This window comes from Mercenaria mercenaria, chromosome 14 (genome assembly GCF_021730395.1).
Source record: "Mercenaria mercenaria strain notata chromosome 14, MADL_Memer_1, whole genome shotgun sequence".
In the NCBI taxonomy this organism is placed as follows: domain Eukaryota; kingdom Metazoa; phylum Mollusca; class Bivalvia; order Venerida; family Veneridae; genus Mercenaria; species Mercenaria mercenaria.
In genome coordinates this window covers 9,084,069-9,110,042 of record NC_069374.1, presented here as the reverse complement: position 1 = coordinate 9,110,042, position 25,974 = coordinate 9,084,069, and the positions used below count along the sequence as shown (strand labels likewise).

The following is a 25,974-nucleotide window of genomic DNA, read 5'->3' as shown; positions in this document are numbered from 1 at the left end:
ACTAGTTATAACGTAAAGCGTCATTGAAATTGTGATATATGGCAAAGTTCCAACAACCTCGTCAAAATAGGCCTACAAAGGAACAATAGAATTTAAGGACTAGTGTTTCAAAATTAAACTTACTTTTAACATATTAAGTTACAATAACAACATTACTGCAGTGCTAAAGATATTATCATTTATTACTTTATCCCATCTTTTTTTATCATGAAGATAAAAATCTCCTGATAAACCTTAACGTTATTAGCGTTTTTGGCTTTAAGCTTAATACATTCATCGCAAATGACATGTAGTTAGCATGCAACGTCACTGGAAAATAAAAAATGCCATCTAGCTTCTTTTATACATAACAATTTGAACTTATTTTACTATCTTTAAAAGTATCTTCATTGAAAATGAAAAAAAAGAATTATAATTAACAGAAAGCAATATAGACAAAGACTTATTGCATAATGTGTACATATCCTGATGAATATTGTCTTTCCGCGCCTTATGTAGCAATTCAAGTTTTTTTGCAGGGTGCATTTATACTGAAAACAGGTTCATTTTGTCAGGTCAGTTTCATGTCTTTTCGTAACGTACCACAGGTGGATTCGGAATTCCAACAGTTTTTACGTGAACAAATATTGTATGCTAAGAAAAACATCAGTTACCTTATTTGTCATGATTGCAGTAAACTTAACAGAATGAGTTCCTCTCTACTGGTGGCAGCAATTGATTTCGGGACGACATATTCAGGCTGGGCGTTCTCCTTAAAAATGATTTTGACAAGGATCCGACGAAAGTGTCTGCAAAGAACTGGATTGGTGAACATCTGGCATCGTCGAAAGGTATCTTAAGTTTTTTTTTCTGTTTGCTTTTATTCTACAAATTTCTCGAGAGACAACGGAATGACTGGATTTTTGTGTCTCCCTATATGCTTTAAGGGTTTTCAAATAATTTTGCAAATTGTTAACCATAACAAGACAACTTGTAGAAAGCAACTTTCATGTCGATTCACGCTGAGATCAATAATGCTGTGTTCGTATCCGATTTATATCTTTATAGTTTGAATTATTTAGCAAACATTTTTACCAGAATGAGACAATGTACAGAATGTTATTTTCATACATGCTAGTTCAAGGTAAAAATTATACCTAGAGTAATAAAAGACTAAAGGTAAAGTTTCTTGTTTAACGTGGGTAGTCGACGAAAGTCCCCACCTGGAATGGATGGGACAATTTATTTCCAGCCAAGCCCACGGCAGGTGTCATATTTACCTCCCCAGCATCCAGTTTAGGACGATACTGCTGGATTATCACCCAACACTGAACACTAGTCGGGATATCAGCCGCGACCGGGAATCGAACGCGGACCGCTGGCGTTGACCTGCTAACCACTGCGCCACTGGCTGTGTTTCCTGTCTAATCTGTATAGTTTTACTCCTAAGAAGCAGTTCCTTGAATTGCAGAATTTTTAATAAGGCAATGCACTACTGAATGTGAATGTTCAAGGTCAATGTCGTGCAATGTGATCAAATGTCAAATAGGCAGCTTTCGTGTCCGCGCTGTACCTTTCGAAAAATATTTCAAATTACTGGCACAATGATTGACGTAATAAGATGTACAGAATGCAACTATTGGTCATGTTTTTGTTCAACGTCAGTGTCGTACGTTGAGATCAAATGTCAGACGTATGCATGATTGGTTTGTTTTGTTTGTTTGTTTTTGGTTTAACGCCGTCTTTTCAACAGTGTTTCAATTATGTAACGGCTGGCAGTTAACCTAACCAATGTTCCTTGTACAAGTACAAACCTGTAACTGCCAACTTCCCCACATCAATTAGAGGTGGAGGACGAATGCTTTTAGACACAATGTATTTTATCAAATCGTCACGGAGAACATACGCCTCGCCTAGGGCCCGAACCCATGACCCCATGATCCGTAGATCTGTGCTATCCCTATTAAGCTAAGCGGGCGGGTTAGAGACGCATGGAGGATTTAAATTCATTTGGTACAAATTCATACAATAATGAGACGTTCAGATCGAAACTATCATTTCGGTTTCAGGTCTAGGCTGTACGGTGAGATCAAATGTAAAATAGGCTGTATTGTTTGTTCGAATCTCATTTTCCTGTGAAGAATCTTTAGAAATCCTTGAAAGGACTGTTTGCGAGAAGAGAGAAAGAGATAAGTGCAGAACGCAATTTACTGTCGTGTCTTTTGAAATTAAAAGAAAACAACCCCCCAAAAAAAAAACAACATATCTTTGTGTTGGCAACCTTCCATTTATGTGGAGACATGTCCTGTCTTCGAATTAGATGTCGATTGTCGTAAACCACGGTTAAAAAACAAGATTTGCACATTTGATTCCAGTAATAAGTAATATGTCAGTTTGAAAAACATTTTGATATGCAATGATTTGTATATCTCCAAAGTATGTTAACGCTGCTCAAAGTAATGAGTGGACATTCGAAAATGACATATTGCATAGGCTAAAATACTACAAATACATTTAGATTTTAACATATTTTGAAAACAAGCCTTAGTATTTTTATGAAATGAGACAGAAGTTACGAAATAAGGACAATTAAGGAAAATTAATATCAGCCCTCGTAATATAACTCCGTCGCATTTGACCTTAAAACAATGATTTTATTCTACGAAAAATTACTGTTAGAGGGTCATTATGTATTTTTGATGAGGACCACCTAAATTTGCCTGTTTTAAATGGTTTTGACAGCGCGCTGTTAATTGCCTTTGACGCTTTGGCGTATTACTTGTGACGTACAAACTATGACAGCATAATAAAATGATTTCTGCCTTCCTTGTCTATAACAAAGAGAACAGGTCGAGATAGAATATAAAATTCAATTCGTTATGGCTTTGCAACTAGATTAATAATTAAACAAAGTTAATCGTGTAGTCTTCATTAATTCTACTCTGACGTTTGACATACTAAAATCTTTATTCACATAGTGGAGTTTTATATAAACATATAAACAGTATTATATTATTATTATTATTATACCAGATTTATATAGCGCCCTTTTCATGATAAACACGCGTAAAGGCGCTTTACATATTATATCTGACGCAGCCTCACAGGACGTGAAATTTATCCTCTACTAATACAGCTGACGAGAGGGACAAAGTGAGATAAAGCCCCAGAACAAATAGAGAGAAATCCTTGCATTCTGTTATGAAGACATAACTGTTATATTATTAAAACAAATTATTCACGTATCATACTGTATACACAAACATAAATTAGTTTTATACAGAAACAACGGACAGTATGAAAGCAAATTCAATTATTTTGTATTATGTAACAGTTGAATATAATAATAATATTTCTTGTGAAAATCTTCACAATGCTCAAAGAAAAATATTGTTTCTCGGAGAAACATTGACTGTTTCGGAAAATTGTATATATGTAATTAATTAAGAAACAGTTAACAATAACAAAATTTGCACCCTAGTGTGCCAGAGACAAACACAAAAACATTTTCCTTTGCAATGTAAATCCCTTTAAAACTACCATTTTAGCATTTTATTGAATTCCTTCAGCTCCAACATGTATCCTCATAGATCCTGATGGAAAAACATTTGATTCATTCGGATAATAGGCAGAGACCAAATATGCTGAACTGGCTGCTGAGAAGTTACACAAACCATGGTTCTATTTTCAGAGGTTTAAGATGATGCTGTTTGACAAAATGGTAAACCATTGTTTGTACTAGTAGCCCTTATCATGTGCATCTCAGATTGGTTTTATTTGACAAAGTGATACTTTATGTAGAACCTCCTATGTGCAATATCTATTTGTTTTAATTAAAGAAACATATTAGAAATCATGGTACATAAGTGTTGTTACCACGTTGCAACATTTTTATGCAACAAATACTAGATGTTTCTTATAACTATTTGATATGTAGCGGTCAATTATAGAAGGAGACATACTGTTCTCCAATATTTCAAAAGCTCAGTACATGTTAGTTCACATGATCGAGACTTCAAGGGTATTAAATGGAATAGACTCCAGACTTTAGCTATATCGATCTCTTAAAATGTTACGTAAAGGAGGAATAAACATATGAGCCGTGCTATGAGAAAACCAACATAGTAGGTTTGCGACCAGCATGGATCCGGATCAGCCTGCGCATCCGCGCAGTCTGGTCAGGATCCATGCTGGTCGCTTTCAAAGCCTATTGTAATTAGAGAAACTGTTAGCGAACAGCATGGATCCTGACCAGATTGCGCGGATGCGCAGGCTGGTCTGGATCCATGCTGGTCGCAAACCCACTATGTTGGTTTTCCCATGGCACAGCTCAATTATATGGGTTGGGTTGTCTTGACAATAAAAACTTTTCTAAAATTTTGACCAATATACCACAGAGGAATTCGTATTTAATAACCGTTTATATAAACCTTTATAATAAAGGCAGTTTACATTCAGTACAGCGTGACAAATCTTTTTAAATTTTAATGGAATAAAATAGTGAAACCAGCTTATTCTCACGTATTTTTATAAAATAGAATCTGAGAGTAACTAAGTTTTAAAGCTTTCTTAAGAAATATAGCAATACTTTCCTGATTTCATTTTTTTTCATATGATCAGGATACGAATTAGGAATAATTTCTGATAGCGTTTTCAAGTTCTATTTTCAAATTGAATACCGTTCATCTCATACTTAACCATTACATTAAACCTTAGGAATACATTATTATATAATCAGTTAAATCATATGTTATCTGGTCGAAATCCATAGTGTTATGATAATATATTGAAAAGCTGAAGACGTTTTACAAAAGCATTACGACTTTATGATACCAATATTTGTAGTAGTATTTTGCTAATGATCACTGTGATTTAGGATGACAACTGATATAGCGTACCTGAAATACAAAGTATTGTTTTAAATACCATGGTATTTTTATCATAGAATAAGTTCGCTCTGTAAAATTAATTAAAAACAATTAGAACATTTGCCGTAATAATATCATGTAATATTTAGCAATTAAAATTTATATTGCATTAGGATTAATAATTGAATGTATTTATGGTAAACTTAACTTGTACATTCTAAGTAACTTTTATGGGTGCACATCGAAAGAGTGTTTATACTGTTTGAGAGTTTAAATAGACAACCAGCGAACACTTATGCCACTACGTCTTCTTACATTTTCTAAAATATTTTTTTAGAAAATCAAAAGTCAAACAACTCTAGAAGATGAGACAGGGAAAACGTTGCCAGCAAAACTTGTATTTTCACTAGCAATTAATTTTCTAAAAAATGATCTGCTTGATGAGTGCCATAAACAACTAGCTGATGTTCTCGAAGAAGATGATATTCTGTGGGTACTGACTGTTCCCGCAATCTGGAACGATGCCGCTAAGCAATTTATGAGAGAAACGGCAGAAGATGTAAGTTGTGTCAAGATTTTTGCTTCATTTATTGAGCTATGTAACTTGCACTGAAATTTTCAAACCGCAACTTGCAACTAATAGGTAGTCATTCAAATGTTCTAGACTTTCAACCGCCAACAAACTTTGCCTTATGCTGCAATTCGTGTGTGTTTGTATTTAACTGGAATTGATTAAAGTAATCAGTTTTGTTCAGATCATCTTTTCATGTATAACCTTTTATTTTGAATTGAGAGTAATTCCTTTTCCATTTTTTTTTCAACATTTTTGTCTGGTGTAACCAATGTATGACAGGACATGCGAAAATCATTGTATTAACAGGCTGGAATAAAGAGATCTAAACTAATGATTGCACTTGAACCAGAAGCTGCCTCACTTTATTGTCGATATCTACCTGTTCAGAAAGGCGATGCAGACTGCTCTTTGGCATCTTTCAAACCAGGAACGAAGTACATTGTTTTAGATGCAGGAGGTAATTGTGCTTAATATAGAGTATTTTATTGATGTCTAAGCGCAATTTCTACAAAGTCAATAAAATATACTTATTAAGTCTCATTGTCCCAAATAAGCCATCGACGATATAACTCTAGATTTATTGAAACACAGTAATGTACTAGTCTTAGAACAACTTCCACGGTAAAGATACTAAAAGTACTAATAAATTAAATTGTATACATTGAAAAGTATCATCGTCACATAACATTACGTCCAGGCGGATTTGAAGCATTTAACTAAAAGTTAAAGTGATTTATTTCTGATAACAGCCCTTCAATATTCATGGCTTGATTAGACGAGTTAATAAAACCAGTAACCTTCCGGAATAAAAATAATCTTTACATGGAGATGCATAAACTTAGAAGGTCTTCCAAATGACCTTTCAAAATTCTGCTATGGTTGCAAACAAACCTCTTTACTCGTTTGATTCAAAATCAATATGCATTATTTACTATTAGTACTACAGACATAACCGTATTTCATTATCATTATTCCCACAAACTTTTTTTACTTAGTGTTGAGATAAATTGCTTTATTATTCCTTTCGTTTACATTAATTATACGAGAGTTATTTTTAAGGCGGTACCATTGACATTACGGTGCATCAGGTGATTGTAGATGGAAACGTACGAGAGTTACACAAGGCAAGTGGCGGAGCATGGGGAGGAACAATGGTTGATAAAGCATACGAACAGTTTCTTGTATCAGTTGCAGGTAACATAACCTGTAGATTTATTTTGATTTCTTCTTAAATTTATAAGAATTTTGCAGAACCTGAGATCGTAATCAGATATATGTCATTTTTGGGAGCATCTCAAAACATTCTATTAAGACAAAATAAGTTACCAAACCAAACACCGTTTCTGATGTTTTTATTTATACTACTACATGTGAGACATTCTACAATATTGAAGCTGGTTTTGGTCAATGATTCACTCCTCCTCAGTTATAGGCTTTAGTCGTGTGAAGTTCCCGAAGTCGTAAACCTGGGAGGTATATAGTATTTGAACTGTCTGTCCGTCATAAGTGTATCCTACTGATTGAAAACCAATTTCGGGGTCTATCGGAATGCTCCTTTCCGTCCATCCGACCGCAGTTCCGTATCCGGTCTATAACTACTATTCATGTTTAAAACGTATTACTATATACATGTATATGATGCACTGATTAATCAATTGATTGACTGAGTTTGGATTTTCATTTTACTTGGCACAAACGTTTCCCATGATGAAACTAGGGTGACAATTGGAGGTCAAACGTCAACAGGGATTTCTTTCTGTCATGTCCATGTGTGAAGGGGTTTTAATATCACTTAGTACAAATGTACTCCATAGTATGAAAATGTGACATGTGCAACTTTCCGATTTTTACCTCAAAGGTCAAGGTCACGACTGTCAGTCAAATGTTAACATAGCATGAACAGGGTCTGTTTTGTGTCCGGTCCACAACTCTGTCATTGATCAAGGGATTTTTATATTACTTGATACAAATGTGTCCCATGAAAAGATGACGTGTTGTGTCTGTGCAGCACATAGAACCTCAGCTTAAAGGTTAAGGTCACGCTTGGAGGTCAGAGGTTTTTTTCCTATCAAGTCTATAATTTTGCAAAACAGGATTTAATATAAGTTGGCACAAATATTCCACATAAAGTGGCAGCGTGTCATGTGCAAATTCCAGATCCTTAGCTAAAAGGTCAAGGTCACCTTTGGAAGTCGAAGGCCAAAAGGGCTTTTTTCCCTGTCCAGTCTGTAACTCGACAATCCTTATACAGCTTTTGATATTACTTGGTATAAATGCACCCCATGATAAGACAATATGTCAAGCAAAATATCCATACTCTTAACTTAAAGGTCAAAGACACACTTGAAGGTCAAAGGTCGATATATTTTTTCCTGTATGATCAATAATTCTGTCGTCCAGGAAGGGATTTTGATAATACTTAGCACAAATGTTTTCAGTAATGAGACAACTTGTCTTACGCAACCCATTATCCAAGGTCACTATCAGAGGTCAATGGTCAATAATATTGTTTCTTTTCTGGTTCATAACTCTTTCATCAATTAAGGGATTTTGATATTACTTGACACATATGTTTATAAGAAAATATTGTCACGTGAAATACCCAGACAAGTGCAAAGGTCAAGGTCACATCTCAAGGTCAAAGGTCAACATTGACCATTTTCTGTCCAGTCCGTAAAATATTTCAATATAAGCTCATGTGTCATATGGACCCAATTAAAAAGATTGTCGGTGCATTTTTTTCTGAATTACTTCCCTTTCATATGATGATTTATTTTTTTTTTACATTTTTTTCTCAATAGTCTAGTCCGATTTTGCAGATATATGCTTATTTAAGAAATTACGAGCATTTTGTTAGTATTTGGTCTAACATACATTTTTAACATATTTTGGGTATGCTAAATCCAAAAATATATGTTGGCCATCTGGCAAATGCCTCTGAAAGGGTTAAAAATAGGGGCAAAAATGACCACAGTTTTTACAATTTTCATTTCCATTGATATTATTTTATGATACAAATGTTTATCTTTAGATATGTTTGAAAATATTGTTTCATATTTTAGTATAATTGAGTTAATATTTATCAGTAAACTATTTTACAAGTTAAAAATTTGTACTTCAGTGGCTAAAAAGGGGAATTTGAAGACATTTTAATTTTTTTAGAAATATTCAACGTCATTCATAGAATAGAAAAAAAATGAGCATAAGTATAAGATTAAAAGATTAAAAGCTTCTGCTGGAATTTTGTCAAAAAGAAAATAATACTTTTGATGAAATGCATTTTTTAGAAAAATCATTTAAGACAAAAATAATGGAGAAATTAAAACTTAATTAACATAACATTGTCTTTAATAGAGAAAAGAACAACATGTATAACATTATGTAATCCTTGTAAGATTTTATTGAACAATAAACTTTTTAATACCTAAGCATCATAATAATTGGTGAAAATTAAGTGTGGCAGGGATTAAAATTATGGCTAATGTGAACTTAATTAATATAAACAATCCAGGTCTCTGTACATTAATAATCCGAGTCTGATCATGTTATTGTAAAGTCCTTATCTAAACACTCTAGAATGCTTTACCTGTTAATTAATCTACATTAATTCTGCCAAGGACACACACTTTTGTGGTCAGTACGGTTTTAGAGGTGTCAAGAATAGTTCATGGAATCACTGCGTTTTGCAGGATATTTTGCAGGTAGGAAAGTAGGAAAAATTTATACGTATTTTTTCTATAAACTTTTAGAAATGCTTTGTTTCATATACATCGTTAAATTTTAATATTTGGTGAAATTGCATTTAATTTAACTTTTAATATTTGTGATACGTTTAGTAAAAAGTATCTGTTAAAGCTAGCTTTATATACAAGCAAGAGCCCTTGATATGGCATTCCATCTATTTCGGAATAATGCAGATATTCGTCCAACCTGATCATCTTTCAACCAGTCTATCAGTAGAACTGACTCAAATATGACAAAAGTTGGATACATGCCGATTATACAAGTACCAGCCCATGATATCGACACATTAAACACTGTTGTTCAGAAGTGTATGCATATATCAGAAAGACTGGGGCAGTCACATACAGTTATAACTGTAGATCAGGCTCTTTACTTTAAGCTTATGGATTTGAAATGGGCAGTGCCTGCATACAGGGACAAGCTTATACCTAGAATGGGTGGTTTGCAAATATCAATGAACTATCTGAAAGTAATAGGTGACCATATGACAGGGTCAGGTTTAGATGAAATATGGGTTGAATCCAATCTTCTGGGTCCTATAGCCGCATATCAGGTCTTGGCAGGAAAGCACTACAACAGAGGAATGAGGGCTCACAAGATAAAAACACAGGCTCACTGGACATTGTTTCGTCCACAATTACTGAATTACATTGAAGAAAGAGACATTAACTTGCATGGGAAATTAATGGAAGTGAAGTATTCTGGGAGCGTAGAAAATCTTGTAGCTGAATTGCAAAATGACAACTTCAGAAGCCACCTTGACGATTTTGTTAAGAATGATCAAAATCCTAACTTCCAGTTTTGGTGGGCATACCTGGAAATGGTTTCAGTGCTTCTGATGTCCACGCGAGCTATCAGGGATGGTCTTTGGGATCTATACCTATATGCGTTTCGGTGCATGCTCCCTTTATTTCATAGGTATGATCATACGAATTATGCACGTTGGGGAACTGTCTATCTGGCAGATGCACATCAGCTTCCTCAAGAAGTGTTGCAAGAGTTCAGAAATGGCAATTTTGTTGTTAAGAGGTCAAACTCAAAATTCAATCAGGTGGATCCTGATCAAAGTCAAGAATGGCTGAATTCAACTGGGAAGAAAGGTAGAGGAATAATTGGTATAACAAGAACCCCTACAGCTTTGACTAGATGGTCTTTATCGTAAAACCTGAGGTCTCATATAAGCCTTCTTACCAAGTGTATGTACAAAGTCAATGACGAAGACATACTTGTGCATAAGGAAAAATCAAAGAGCAGGCAAGCTGTGGACCAGCAAGCTGAAGAAGCAGTTCTAAATGTATTACAAAGATATAATGTGGCTGATCCACATCTGCAAGGTGAAGGTTTGCTGAATGTAGCAACTAAAGACATAGTAACTGATACCATAGAAAAGTCTCTACTGTCTGCCCTGCAATTAGGCCAGGAAAAACTTGATTGTTTTGTAAGAGAGAGACTACAGTTTGAAAACAGTGATAATATATCAAAAGTTCAGCTACGTGATACAATCAAAAAAGAATAATCCATCTACATTTGCTTCTCTGTACATCAGTGATAAAGCATCGAAGTCAACAGTTGAAAAGGGCAAAATATTAAGAGCAGATCGAAATACACTACATCGTTTAGTGACAGCATATAAGGCAGGCAGAGATGTTAATATGGAGGAAATACTAAAACATGAACTGTTGCCAGTGTCACATAGCACAACACAAACACGAAACGAACACGAGTCTGAACGTTTTTGATATTTATTTGCACAGTGGAATATTTCGTACATAACTTTCATAATTCATTTTGTAACTTCTTAAGTCTTAACAAGTGTCATATTTAAAACCTAACTTAATATCTACGAGACCCATTCCTAGGTCTAAGTCCAGCCGGACTTCTAAGCCCTTCTCACTACTTCTGCTATCTCAATATCTGTAGCTCTATTATATAGCTATATCATAACATCAGTTATATTTATTGTCTGACAATTTGACGTACAAAACGTGAGGATGTGATATAATAAACAATTACGTAAATGCACCAATAATATATCAACTTGACAAGTGTGTAGCTGGTTTACAAACAATAAGATAATCTTTCATTATTTTACACTCGTTACCCACCGAAAGAAAAAATTTGAATTGCAAATTTAAATTTTTCAGACTTGAAGTACTATCTATCGCCTTACAATATGACATGTAGAATGATATTTAATATGATCAAAAACCTTAGAATACAATCTGAATATTAAAAAAAAACAGTGTTAAAGAAAAAATCTTGTGTCATTTATGCAATTAATGTAAACAAGAACAAAAAGGAGAATAGAATTTTAAACTAAACAATTTTCACAATTCATAGAAAGTCTTTTTTTTTATATTTTATATCGGCCTTTGTAGTGGCACTTCTCCTTTCTTCCTCCAAGACTTTTTCTTTAACCCGTGGTTCATTCATATTTCACAAAACCAATATCTGTAAAATAAAGCAAAACACAGGTGAGTATCTTTTAGAATATATGCTATATAAGAGTTAGGAAAAAGATAACAATTTCGTTTAATAACATTGATAAATTGTCTGTAATTATTGTCGCGTGTATAGAAATTTATCATGATATTTAAATTTCACTTATTTATACAAAGATTTTATTCAGCATATTTATCTTACTTTCGAAATATTTTGATATTTGACTACAGATCTTAAATAAATAGTAAAATCGATATGTAATGACCAAAGTGTATGAATTATATATTGATAAGTAGAAAGAGAGAGAAGATAATTAGTTTTTTTAGTGTTCTGTAATTTCCCAACTGGACCATTTTCTTCGCCAAACTTCACAGGCTTCCCAGCATTTTCAATCCACTTCGCCATTGTCGCTTGGTTTCGCCATCGATCCTTCTACACATTTGTCTTTTGGTTTCGGCATCCTTCTACAGCGTAACGCATCACCAACAATCTCTGTAGCTAAGAATCTCCCGTCATAGGCCATAACGTTGTACTGCGCTCTCCAAGTTTATCATGTTCATTTTCTAACTTCTGAAATGTTCTAGAGTTCTCCAAGTTATAATATTATTGTTTCATTAACGTAATGTCCAGAATTTCAGATGACCACCGAAAATACGTCATGTTATATTGTTCCCATTTGTCATAAATGACAGATAAAATCAAGACTGCATGTTTACAAATTGTCATAATACACAATGCTAATGTCATCATTTTGCTTTGACAGGTACTTCCCAATATGTAACCGTTACATGTAATGAGTCTCCCTTTGGCTATTATATAATGACAGTCCGCAATAGGTCAGTCATGAAATACACTTTTTCCCATGTTAATTTGACAGTTTGTTGGTATTTTATTTCGGACAGTTCGTATTTTATTCAAGGCAGTTCGTTCGTACTTTCTTTTCATAAGTGGTATCTGTACTTCGAATAAACCGTTATGTTACCGAAAACCTTACTTCTTTGTACTTTTTTACAAGCTATGCCCTACGTTTTACATTATTCGAAAGATAAAGATATCAGCCAAAATATGTTCCTAACAAAACGCAAAACATGTTCTCAACATAAAAAATGTAATTATGTAATATTTAAGAATGCATACGAAAGCTACAAAATAAACTACAAAATAAAGCGCCTAGTAATACCTAAATACAAACAGAAATACATACAAAACCAACACCAATATATAAACAGAATAACTGATAATGATTTCTTCCATGCTTATATTTACACAATGTAACCTTTCTAGATGATTCAACAGAAATATTATGTCGTCCGCGAGAAAAATATAAATTTTCCGGCAAAATACCCTGCTTAAAAACCATGAAAGGTAACCTAAAAGTAACAGCAGATTCGACTGTTTTTGCAACTCTTTGACAAAAATACTACATCAGGTCTCATAAAACAAAAAAGCTGTTGAACTTGATTTAACCGGTACACACCCGTACCTCATAATGCAATATATGCATCTATTTCACGCTATGATAGTAAGACTCCGACTAAAAATTTCGGAAGACAGTATCTGTGTCTGTATAATAGTATACATCTTACAAAACAACTGGGATAACAACTTCCAGTCTCACAACACAATATCAAGTAACTCTAAGTATTTCACAATATATTCAACCTTACTGGAATCCATATGTTCCTGCGACAATATCAAATCATTTTTACGTAAAAATATATTCTTGTTCCATATCAGGCTTCAAAATAATTCCAGCACAACAGACCAGACCAACCTTTTAATTTACTGATACCTGAAGTAACCATATGGTTAGAAAGATAACCATGTACACATTTATTCAGCAATGACAATTTAACCCAACAATGCATTATCATGCATAAAACATCTTAAACACGAATTCCACGTATTTAACTAGTTTTCAGCCGTTCCTTGTATTTTCACATATATTCGTGATGAAATATAACCCATAACCTCAACAGAAACTATTTACAACTCATTTTGCGCATATTTATGACTAAAAACAAGTTTCATAGGACAATCCATCTTCCTTCATTTAAACAATTTGTCAATGCGGGAATGTTCAAAACTGTTTAAATGTGGCCATAAGGGAAACAAATATCATATGGAACAAGTAAAATAAACATAATATGACAAGTAAAATTTTCGAAAAACAAATATTTTCACATTTGCATTTCTTAATTCAGTCTCTTGAGTATTTTCCTCCATGCATTGTTTCTTACTTTTACGTTTTTTTCTATTTATTTTACTCTTTTTTTTTAAGAATTTTGTATATTATGAGTTAGGTTTTATCATTTTATAAATTTGAATTTCTTTTCATGTCTAACAATTGATCAAAATAAATTTACCTTGAAATTTTGTTCAAAAATAGAAACAAAAATTTAATAAAAGAAAAGACTAGCTTGCAAAATTATACAAGAAGATAGGTAAGATGGTAACTTACAGTTTCTCTTCATTCGTCTTGGCAGCGTGTCGTCGTTGGCAGTAGTACTTCGCTTGGTAATGTCGCAACAACCCATCCTGAAATTCGACATCCTGTCTGCGGCTCCAAAAATTGATAGCGGTTGTGTCACATAGCACAACACAAACACGAAACGAACACGAGTCTGAACGTTTTTGATATTTATTTGCACAGTGGAATATTTCGTACATAACTTTCATAATTCATTTTGTAACTTCTTAAGTCTTAACAAGTGTCATATTTAAAACCTAACTTAATATCTACGAGACCCATTCCTAGGTCTAAGTCCAGCCGGACTTCTAAGCCCTTCTCACTACTTCTGCTATCTCAATATCTGTAGCTCTATTATATAGCTATATCATAACATCAGTTATATTTATTGTCTGACAATTTGACGTACAAAACGTGAGGATGTGATATAATAAACAATTACGTAAATGCACCAATAATATATCAACTTGACAGGTGTGTAGCTGGTTTACAAACAATAAAATAATCTTTCATTATTTTACACCAGTTCCAGTTTCCATTTCCGAAACAAATGGAACTCTCAAAACGGGCAAAAAATCCATATTGCTGGATGAGCTTGTCAAGGATATTGAGTTGAGTGACCGAATAAACATACAAGGAAAGTCTGCATATATTGTCGATGGCCAAGCATTAGTACAAAGTCTGAAAATAGAAGGAGAAACAACATTTGGTCAGTATGCTGATTTATTTGTTGCTGTAGTTTTAAACAAAGGAAAAAAGTATGAAAGAATAGATGTAGTGTTTGACCGATATAGGCATTACTCAATAAAATCAAACACCAGGAAACAACGCACAAGGACATATCAACCAGTGAGGAGAGTAATTGAAAGTAGGGATGTACCGTTACCAAAAGTCTGGAGTAACTTTTTAGCACTTCCTGCAAATAAAATTGACCTGGCTAGATTTTTATCAGAGGAGCTGATCATGCAAGCCCCTACTGAAAAGACATTGGTTGTTGGTGGTGGCTTTCAGGAAGAAGACATTGTTGAAAGCAATGTCAGTGACCTAAATTTGGATGAATTAAAGGCTAAACATGAGGAAGCTGACACAAGAATCATTCTTCATGCTGTTCACTGCAGTAAACGACCAAGTTGCAACACTGTTGTTGTTTCTGCCAGAGACACTGATGTGTTTTTGCTCTTACTGTGCCATCTGCAGAACATAAATGCAACAGTATGGATGATGGGAGGAACAGCAAAAAAACGAAAATACATTCAAGTCAACTTAGTGTTAGATAAATTATCAATAACTGAAGAGTTGCGTAGAAATTTACTTGCCTTCCATGCACTCACTGGCTGTGACACAACATCGTATTTCTGTGGAATCTCTTAAAGATCTGCATTTAAGGTCTATATAGGCAATGCAAAACTGATAGAAGGTCTCGGATATGGACAACTGGCTGATGAAGTAATGAAAAACTGTGAATACTTTATTTGCAAGATGTATGGCCAAGATACTGTTAGTACTGACAGTGCTCGAAATGTTATGTTTGGCAGGTCAACAAGTCCTGAACACATGCCCCCAACCAGTGATGCTTGCTCATTTCACATTAAAAGAGCTCATTATCAAGCTCTGGTATGGAACCAAGCAACTGTTCCTAATCCAGATCTGCCTGCACCTACTGACATGGGATGGAAGGTGGCAGATGACACACTTAAGCCAGTTCTTCTTACCTGTGATCCGATTCCTCAAGCTTGTATGGAGTTTATTGCTTGCAAGTGTACATCTGGATGTAGGACTCTCAGATATAGATGTAAAAAGACTGGGCTTTTATGCACAGATATATGTTAATACGATAAAAGCATTACCAGCTGTATGAACTCGAGGCAGTAAATTAACATATGAAATGGGACTGTGAACGCATACCTTAAGGTTCAAATATTTCAATCTATATGATTTTGAAATAATTATATGATAAACAGTTAAACTGTAAACTGATTCAAAACATTAAAAAATTAGTGTACTGTATCAAAAATAGCTTTGCAAATATAATCAATTTGAGTTGAATAATATAAAAATAATCAAGTTAAAAGTTTTTTTAAGCTTTTTTTTCTCTGAACAGAGCATACAATTGGATTAAAAAGTATTTATTTTTTAACAAAAGTGTTGTTTCTTTCATTTGTTACTATGTTACACATCACTTTGATAAAGAAGCCAATATATTTCTGGATAATTGTAATAATATTATCCATTTCTATTAGAAATATCATAATTTGGCAGCCATTTTGTTTTCCGCCATTTTGACCTATAAACAATCATTTGTCAGATGGCCAACATATATTTTTGAATTCAGCATACCCAAATTATACTAAAAAGTATATGGGACCAAATACTAACAAAATGCCTGTACCTCTCACATTTATTGAAATTTGGACTAGACTACAAATTTTACGATCAATTTCAGAATTAAATGTTATCAAAATTGAAATTAAATGCTTTTTATATATTTATAGATATAATGAAACAATTAACAAAGTAAGATTTTTGCATATCCGAATTTTAATTTAAGTTTTGTTTTACATCATTGATAGATATTAGATCATTATGTTACACAGCAGTAGAGTAAATTAGGTGCCTTCCAGAAGGGGACTTTGTTTTTCATGTCAATGCTTTATTCACTAGTTTTGTCAACAGCTATCCAGTTTAAATAATTCCACATGATTCTGTACCAAAAATGTTTTAAGTGTCAACATTACCCTCTTTAGTAAAGCGTCAAACACGACATTCAGGAGTAGATATTTAAAAAATCAGTACGTAAGTTAGAAATACTGATAACGGTTAAGCTATGATTTGATATAGAATTAAACAAACGCAGTTATAAACTAGAATGGTAAAATATGCCATTTTTATAAGTTGAAAATTTAAACAAGGTTGAAAAAAAAAAGAAAAACACGAAAAGCTCGTGTGTCAAATTTATGATTTTTTTTTCTGCTTTCTTTTTTGTTTAGTCAAACGTCACACTGACACAGTTATAGGGAATCGATCTTCTACGGTAACATGCGATATATCGAATGAGATATATATACTATCGAATAAAATGACCTCGAATGTTTTGGAAGAATACAGTTTTTCCTTGTGCCTATTAAGCGCCTGTATATTTTGTCCGAACTGCAACGTCTTGCACGCTTTTGTCCAAAATATAGCTGAATCGATCTCTCTACGATAATATGCGATACACTGAATAAGATATTTACTATTGAATAAAAAAATGTGTTCTTCCGTGTTTTTATATCTCAATGGATTTCCGTTTGAGGCAGTGCCTTATTTCATATTAGATCATATTGCGAAATTCAAGCAGGTCAGCTGGATTCTTCCTTACATGAAAATTCAACGCACACATGTGAGGTTAAAATTCATCATTGAGGGGCATGTGATTTGAAATCAGCAATCTTAAACACTCTGCTATGGAGGCTCCTCATAGTCGGACGAAGTGACTCACATGCACTAAGATTATTTTGACTAGTTTCTTACTTTACGTGTTTCAACTGTTTGGATATATAGAGGATATTTGTTTGTTTAAGTGTAAAATCTAAATATATTTCACCGAGTTAGCACTATAATGCAAGATGTAAATTATAGTGTTCACTCGGTGAAATATATTTCGATCTTACACTGAAACAAACAAATTTTCTATTAGTCCATGAGCCAGACCCAGTAATTTTGGCCAGCGGTACCATCCGAGGGGATTAAAGCTCAATGCTATTTTTGGATAGGTAAGCCTCTGACAATTCAGAAACTATGTGATAGCATTGCAGTGGTGGTAGCTTTTTGTGAGTTATTAGCCGTGAAGTAACCCCATCCCAAAATAGACTTTCATCAAACTTCTGTTATACATAAGAAGACTTTCTATTTCAAACTAACGGTTCTCTCTTTATTTTTGACCTAAAATTGTGTCGGTGCGGCGTTAAACCCAACAAAATAAATAAAAATAATATGTTTTGAGATTCTTCAGTTTGAAAAATCGAGCAAAAATCCAAAGTTTTGCGCAAATTGATTTGTTTATGAACAACCTTTGAAAACTTTTTATCATCTGGTTTTACAGATGTGTCCTTTCGAAATACCTGTGTGAATTTTCCGGGTTCTACGTTATTCTTGAAAAAGTATATTAGCCGTTAAACAGGTATGGTCGAGAAAAAAGACCGTCGAAAACGGCCGCTGTATTTGAAATAGGCAGTCGTTGAAGTCAGCTGTCGGCTATCGAGGATACAGCTGTATAAAGTACAAAAACTTGTAGATATGTTATATGCCCCGTAGTGTCTCTTCTTTATGCATATTTTGTATCTGAATAGTCTGTCTATGTTTTTGCGATTTCTTTCGTCTTTCATTTGTGTCAAATGTGTATACCTGCTTTTATTTTCATGCGGTTTTATTTGATAGCTAACTGTGTAAGATCGTAAACAAGCAAAGATTTGAAGCAATCGTTTTCAATCGTTTGCCTGTATACATCAACAACTTGCAGTTTAAGACCATAAATAAACTGGTATTTGTTAAAAAGGTATTTATGAATAAAACAAAATGGCAGATTTTCATTAGGAGCAATTAAATAAATATGTATGAGCAAATAAGTTTATACACCTATCAAGCACCGCACTAAGAACACTTAAAAACAAGACGGGCATTTGAGATTCATTAAAGATGTTGAACTATTTAAACGAACTTCAAAGGACTAACGACCAAAAGCAATCATTTGCACTTTCAAAACCCGAGGTGAAAATAAATTCTGTACTAGCACCTGTAGAGGTTTTCCTCCACAATCAAAAGCTGGCAAAATGGCAATATGTACTATATTGCTTCGGTGTAACTGCAAAAAAAAAAATATATAGTTGGCTTTCGCATGGCGGAAAAATGGCAAGAACGCGTGAACTAGGTTAGAATTCAGCCCGGGTGTGAAGGAATATAGTCCTAAAGTCTCTTGAAATGAAAGTACCATTTTTAAAAATGATTACGTTTCCGTCAAATCATTGTTAGTAATACTTTTTTACATACAAAAGTGTTCAAAATCATCGGAGTTAATGGATAGTCTATAAATGTTATCATCCGAGTTCAACGACAGAACTAGCGGCAGTTTTCGACAGTCTTTTTTTCTCGACTATGCCTATTTAACGGCTAATATACTTTTTCAGGAATAACGTAGAACCCGGAACCTTTACACAGGTGTTCCGAAAGGACACATCTGTTAAACCAGATGATAAAAGTTTTCACAGGTTGTTCATAAACAAAACTATTTGCGCAAAACTTTGGATTTTTGTTCGATTTTTCAAACTGAAGAAATTGTTAGCGAATATCTCAAAACGTAAATATCGTATTTGGCCCAGAAATTGTAAATGTAATCCATGGTCAAGAATCGGCTTCATTTTAATAGAAATAAATGAAAAACTTTACCTATCGATTTACAGCTGGGTTACATTTCCAGCTGGGTTACATTTCCAGCGGGCGTCGGGATAGCCGGTTATCCAGTGTGAGTTCAGGGGGAGGTTTTTCGAAGTTAGCGACCTATCAGTTTATCAGAAAACCTAACTCCGGGTTTCTAGACAACTATCATTACTCCCACGGAAGATCAATATTAATGCAATACAGTAGGCATTGTAACTGAAAATACAAATTTCAAGTAGGAGCTATCTATATTAAATATATGTGTAGTTAACTGCATCAAAATACAAGGACTGAAACAAATATTAAAATAGCATTTCCTGACATAGAGTTATTTGAGCTGAAAAAAATGATCCCGGATGAAATATTTGAAAAAAAAATGGAGACAACTCCGCAAAGACTTTATGATAGGCTTAGGTGACTATTGACCTAGAACCTCATGCAAAGTATGCACTTTTTACCTCTAATCATGAAAAAAGCATGCATACTTGCCACAGGGATTAGCAACCTGAATACAAAACTATGTAAGAATTTACGTTGGCGCTCTTATGCGCGTGACGTCTACTGATATTTGTACGTTGCGTCTGAGACGTCACTACCTTCTTACGTTTGTATATATATACAAAAAGGTACGAACCTGGAAAGACGTGTTATTATACTTCGCCTTATTACTTCCCGATAATAAACATGTTTGTATTAAATGTAATGTATTAATGTTTAACAATGTACAGTTATTACTACTAAAACTGTTACTTTTTAGCTCACCTGTCATGTAGTGACAAGGCGAGCTTCTGTGATCGCCTTTCGTCCCTTCGTTCGCTCACAATTTCTTGTGAACACGATAGAGATTGCATTTTGCAATTGATTTTAATACAATTTGCACACAACCTGTATTGGCATAATCTCTAGTTTCCTTTCGAGAACTAGCCTTTCCCGTCATGGGTTCCAGGCTTATGGTCCCTAAAGGTGCAAACATTTGCTATTTGGCTTTTGTAGCCACATAATACTTCATTTATGGTTTGATTTAATACAAACTTGCAAAATAGCTTTAAAAACAATAATAGATCTTGGATTTTATGATAAATCTGTCAGATCAAATAGTAGGTTTCGGAGATAAAGCCCCTAACTGACTCCCGAAAGAGCCAAAATTTGTTATTTTTTACCTTATGTGACGTTTTACATTCGATTTTACCCACACTTACACACAACTTAAGTCAAAATAAGATCTCGGTGCCTTTCAAAACCGGCTAGATTCCATCATGGCTCCTAAAGTTACTGCCCCTGCATTGGGTCAAACTTTTTGATTTTGGCCTTTTCAGGCATATAAAGGTTTCATTTTTGCTTAAATTGGTACAATCTTGCACAAATGTTTATCTTGACGATCTCTAGGCCAACTTAGTATCTGGGTCATATGGGTTCAAAAACTAGGTAAACCGGTCAAAATCAAAGAAAAAGTTATTCAACAATCTCGAGGCAACATTTATGACCCTATCTTTATGGAACTTGGCCAGAATGTTTATCTATATGATTCCAAGCCCAAGTTTGAAACTGGGTCATAAAGAGTAAAAAATTCGGTCACCCGTTCAAAGCTTGTTAACACTCTAAAGGCATATAAAGGTTTCATTTTTGTTTTAATTGGTACAATCTTGCACAAATGTTTATCTTGATGATCTCTAGGCCAACTTAGTATCTGTGTCATATGGGTTCAAAAACTAGGTAAACTTGTCAAATAAAAAGTGCTTTTTAGTATTATGACCCTATCTTTATGAAACTTGGTCAGGATGTTTATCTTGATGATTCCAAAATCAAACTTACCAGTTGGGCGATATGAGGTCATTACGACCCTCTTGTTTAACAGTTGACCGTTATTGCATGACATTTAAATGTGACTGCAGCTATACATAGTATTACACAGTTTTAATATTCAGCATATTCAGCCAAGTTATTATCGTATTAGATTATACCATTCTGCTTGAAAATAAAGATTAAGTGTCTATTTTAGGCCAAAACTTTCTCTCTCTCCCCCCCCCACCCCCGCACACACATCCACCCAGCACTGCACTGCTATTTTTTATAATGTAGTATGCTCTTTCTGATCTTGTGTTTTTTTTTCACTTTTTTCTATTTTCGAACTGAGTTATAAGTGGTAGTAGTTCTGTAATTGTGGAGAAGTTATAGGATTTCTCTCCCTTATTTTAAACGTCTCAGAAACTACTAACAAGGTATTAAGAATTGTCTCCCTTATAAAGCACTGTTTTTCACTTCTTTGTAGTCTTGTGTTTAGCTGTTTCGACCTTTTGGCGTCGAGAAAGGCTATGAAATCATTTTAAGATCCAATTATAAGCTTATTTTCAATAGTGTTGGGGAACGAGTGCCATATCCGTTAATAAAATGGCGATGTTTCGTCAGTTGGGCATTTATAGCACTTCTGAATTACCAGAAAAGAATCATAAGTTACCTTGTACAGTGTATGTGTTTAATAAATATCCTTGCTATAGCTATTTATATAAATACCTCAACAGTATTTGATATATGTGTGTGTGTGTGTTAATATTTGCGTGTATGTATGTGTGTTTATACATATGATTAAAACACGTCAATATTTACTTTTGCTACAAAAGGCATGTCACATGTATAATTTATGTGCCATTGTTTAATTATTAATTGTGAACGGATCTACCCTTAGCTGGCATCAAACTAAAAAAAGTCAGCCAAGTTAAATATATTTGATAAGAAATTTCTACATATTTAGTGTTCTAAAAAAGAGATATTTCAGTGAAATATGCGCATAGTTTATCTATTACTATCAAGTATCTCTCTTTGTAACATTCCTAAGTCTGAAATGTATTCATAATGCGTAAATATCAGCTTTAATGTCGTTTTCTTTTTTGTTTCTATTTCAGGGTCTGCAGTTGTACAAAAATTCAAGGAAGATCACATGGATGACTTCATTGACCTTTTCCGGACATTTGAGGTGACGAAAAGAGAAATATCACCTGAGAAATCAGCTAAGGTAACTTTCCGCCTTCCTCCCTCTTTCACGGACACTTTTCTTGAAATAACAGGAGGGTCGATCGCAAAGAAGATATCATCGACAGAGTTTCGAGATCGTATATCGTATCTCAGCGGAAAATTAAGAGTTGATGCCAATATAACCCTGGATTTCTTTCAGAAGTCTGTTGATAGCATTGTTCGACATATTTCGTCATTACTTCAAGATAGTTCAGTACAACCATGTGAAGCTATATTGATGGTTGGGGGATTTTCTGAGTCGAAGGTACTACACAATGCCATTAAAGACGAGTTTGGTCGTATGATGAAAATAATCATTTCAGAGAGTCCTGGTCTCGCTGTTTTAAAAGGTGCTGTAATTTTTGGACATCGCCCGAGTACAATTTCAGAGAGAATTTGCAAGTATACGTATGGAGTAAACACTACTCATGAAACTACAAAATGGTGCATCCATCCTAGTACAGAGACGAGCGAAAGTGATGGAAGAAAGCGTTGCAGGAACGTATTTGACAAACATGTAACGATTGGACAGAGCGTGAAACTAGAAGAAGAACAAGAGGAAAGCATATCAAATCCTGTTTCAGATACCCAAACGGGAATTTGGAAGATGATTTATGCGTCAACATCACCAAATCCTTACCTTGTTACAGAACCGGGATGCATAAAGATCGGCGAATTTGAGATACCAATACCTGATACTACACTTGGAAGAGACAGAAAATTCGGGACGAGGTTTATATTTGGTGGTACAGAAATAGCTGTAAAAGTTGAAGATAAAGCAATAGGAGAGATTCACATTTATTCTATAGACTTCTTGGAATGAAGCTTATGTCTGATTTATTTGATTGGTGATGCATTATAAGACATATTTATAGACAAAATGCAGATCATTACGCTTCTGTGTTGACAAGTAAATAGAGTTAATATTCTTAAACGGTAGAGAATGAGAATTTCTTTGTTTAAATTTTTGCTTGTGGTCAGGCGCTAATATACAGTAACTGTACAGATACAAGTTTTATATATTCATAAAAAGTGTTATTATAATAAACCCATGTATATACTTACTCATCGGTCACTAAAGATACACAGATTTGCTAGACATATGTTTATTGCTACTTTCGTTAACAAAATGAATGCAAGACATTTGGAAAAAGTCTCCGTTTAGCATGACGTTTTAAAAAAAGAAAGTTGTAATAACTATTTAAATTTTAAAACAAAACAAAAATTCATCATGTTTAAAAGCTTTATATAAGGTACCTCATTAAACCAAAATTGGTTATATTTTGACCATTTAAGGTAATATCCAACCAGTTTGTTTGACATACTCGTATATGATAAAATGATACGAATTATTTTTAGTTTTACACAAATAATGCCTTTCCAATATAATCTTTCTTTTGTCTTACAGGGAAACAACAACATGTCATGAAGAAGTTTTCATAGATTCAGATCAACGTTTCATGTATAATTTAAATACATCTTAAATATTCCATATATGAAGCATGTCTCAGGCATTGATGATAATATTCAAAACATTATTTTTATATATCATTATAAAGTTTTGAGAGAAAATCAGTATATCGAGGGCTGAGCGCGAAACTATTGTATCTTGTTCTTTCTCTTATATGAGTTACAATAGTTTCGCGCTCAGCCCACGATATGATTATACTCAGTTACGCATTTTTAAATGATAATAGTCTGATTTTCAGCAGTTTCAGGTATTGAGAAGGTAGCTTGTTATAGTAATGAATTTCCGTATCAACGCAGTAACACAAATAATTTAAAGTGTTCGGAGAAAAATTGGAGCTCGTGTGCATACAAAGTGCAGTAAATATCGTGTAAACAAAATGGTTTTTACGGGACAATTTACATGTTAATGCTGTTCATATACAGAAAACATTTTTCAAGGAAAAATGTAGTTTGTGCTTGATACCTGACATGAATATCAATATCCTAAGATTATAAGAGGGACATGCATCTTTGATTTATATGTTCTGTTTTCGAAATGTAAAACCAAATAAAACCGATTTTACAGGGAGTTCTAGACAGCATATATTTGACGAAACACTCGTATAGTCTTTTAAATATGAATAGGTTTCTACTTGTGTAAAGGCATTTTGATTTAACGACATTTTATAGACGGAAATATCTGTTTTAAGAAATGTACTATGCTTGCCACTGAGTAGGATTTTCATTTCTGATCACATTTTAAAAAATGATCGTTTGTACTGATGCCTTTAAACTCAATCACGTAAATGCAAATTCACAGTCATAGAATAATAAAAATAGAGAGTCACTTAGAGATAACTCAGCTGTTATAAATCTATAGAAAAATTTGTTTCCTTAAATCAGAATTAGATGTTACGTATTAATTGTTGGTTAATTGTTCACACAGTACTTTTGCTTCGGGTAAAATATATGATGCTCTGATATCATAAACATTCTCACTGGTATACATTATTATTAATCAATATTATTGTAAACTTAACTTCTGGATTACGGTTAAATATTGCAGTGTCTGATGAAAACCCCATAGCAGAAGTATAAAATTATTGGGATTCTATTTGGGATGTTTATTGACATGGCATTGGAACAACAATTATTTTCCTGGTCGGAAGTCAAGGTCACAGTTATAGATTCATATCAGATATTAGTAAGAATATAATAGTCAACTGAGGTTTCCTTAAACTGTATGATTACAATTATATCATAAGTTGTATAACCTTTTCTTCATCGTATTGATGCGAGCCTTTCATCTGGTATACAAATTATTGGCCGAATATCGTATAAATCTATCTTATATATATTGATCATTCATTGATTTTGTCAGTTTTCTAATCATAAAATCTTAATAATTGTCTGAACACATATTAAGAAGAATAACATCATAGCTGACGTGCAAAAATGTCGCAGAAAGAACGTTGTACTAAAGATATTTTATCTTTTATAATTAGTTTTATAGAAACTCGCATAAATAAAAGTTATCAATTAAATATTCTTATGACCTTATCTAACTTTAAATTATCCAAAACTTTGAACTGGACAAAGAGTAGGGTTGTGTCCGATAAATTGTTGCAAGCTTTTAAGTCTGTCCATCTCGGAATAATTAAGACTGAATACATAACCAGCAACCAGAAACTAAACGTAGAAACGTGTCAATAATGTCTCTGTAAAAGAGTAAATTCGCGCATAAACCGACTGGTTCGAGGTAAGTTGTTGATTAAGACTAGGGTGTAAATTATAGCAATTACTCTTTTAATGTACATGTATTCATACTTGATTTTTCTACATGTTTGGTATTGGTGTTAAAATTGACGATGGTATTGTATGTGTTTATCATATGATGATGATATTGTGTTATTAGCAGACAATTAGAAAAATCTTCAACTGCTGTGAAATGTACTGAATGAATGAATGATTGAATAAATAAATGAATGTTTAAGGAAATGGTATGATTATCAATATAAGTAAAAGCA

The 25,974-nt window shown here is 33.6% G+C and overlaps 1 protein-coding gene across 1 annotated transcript; it reads left to right on the top strand.

Moving 5' to 3' along the window:
- The first annotated feature begins 178 nt into the window (after positions 1 to 178).
- LOC128548356 (heat shock 70 kDa protein 12B-like) lies at positions 179 to 25,974 on the top strand. The gene is made up of 6 exons (XM_053522910.1): positions 179 to 830; positions 3,549 to 3,700; positions 5,185 to 5,406; positions 5,728 to 5,878; positions 6,481 to 6,615; positions 22,390 to 25,974. The coding sequence occupies exons 2-6, from the start codon at positions 3,680 to 3,682 to the stop codon at positions 23,319 to 23,321; spliced, it is 1,461 nt and encodes a 486-aa protein (XP_053378885.1). The 5' UTR covers positions 179 to 830; positions 3,549 to 3,679; the 3' UTR covers positions 23,322 to 25,974.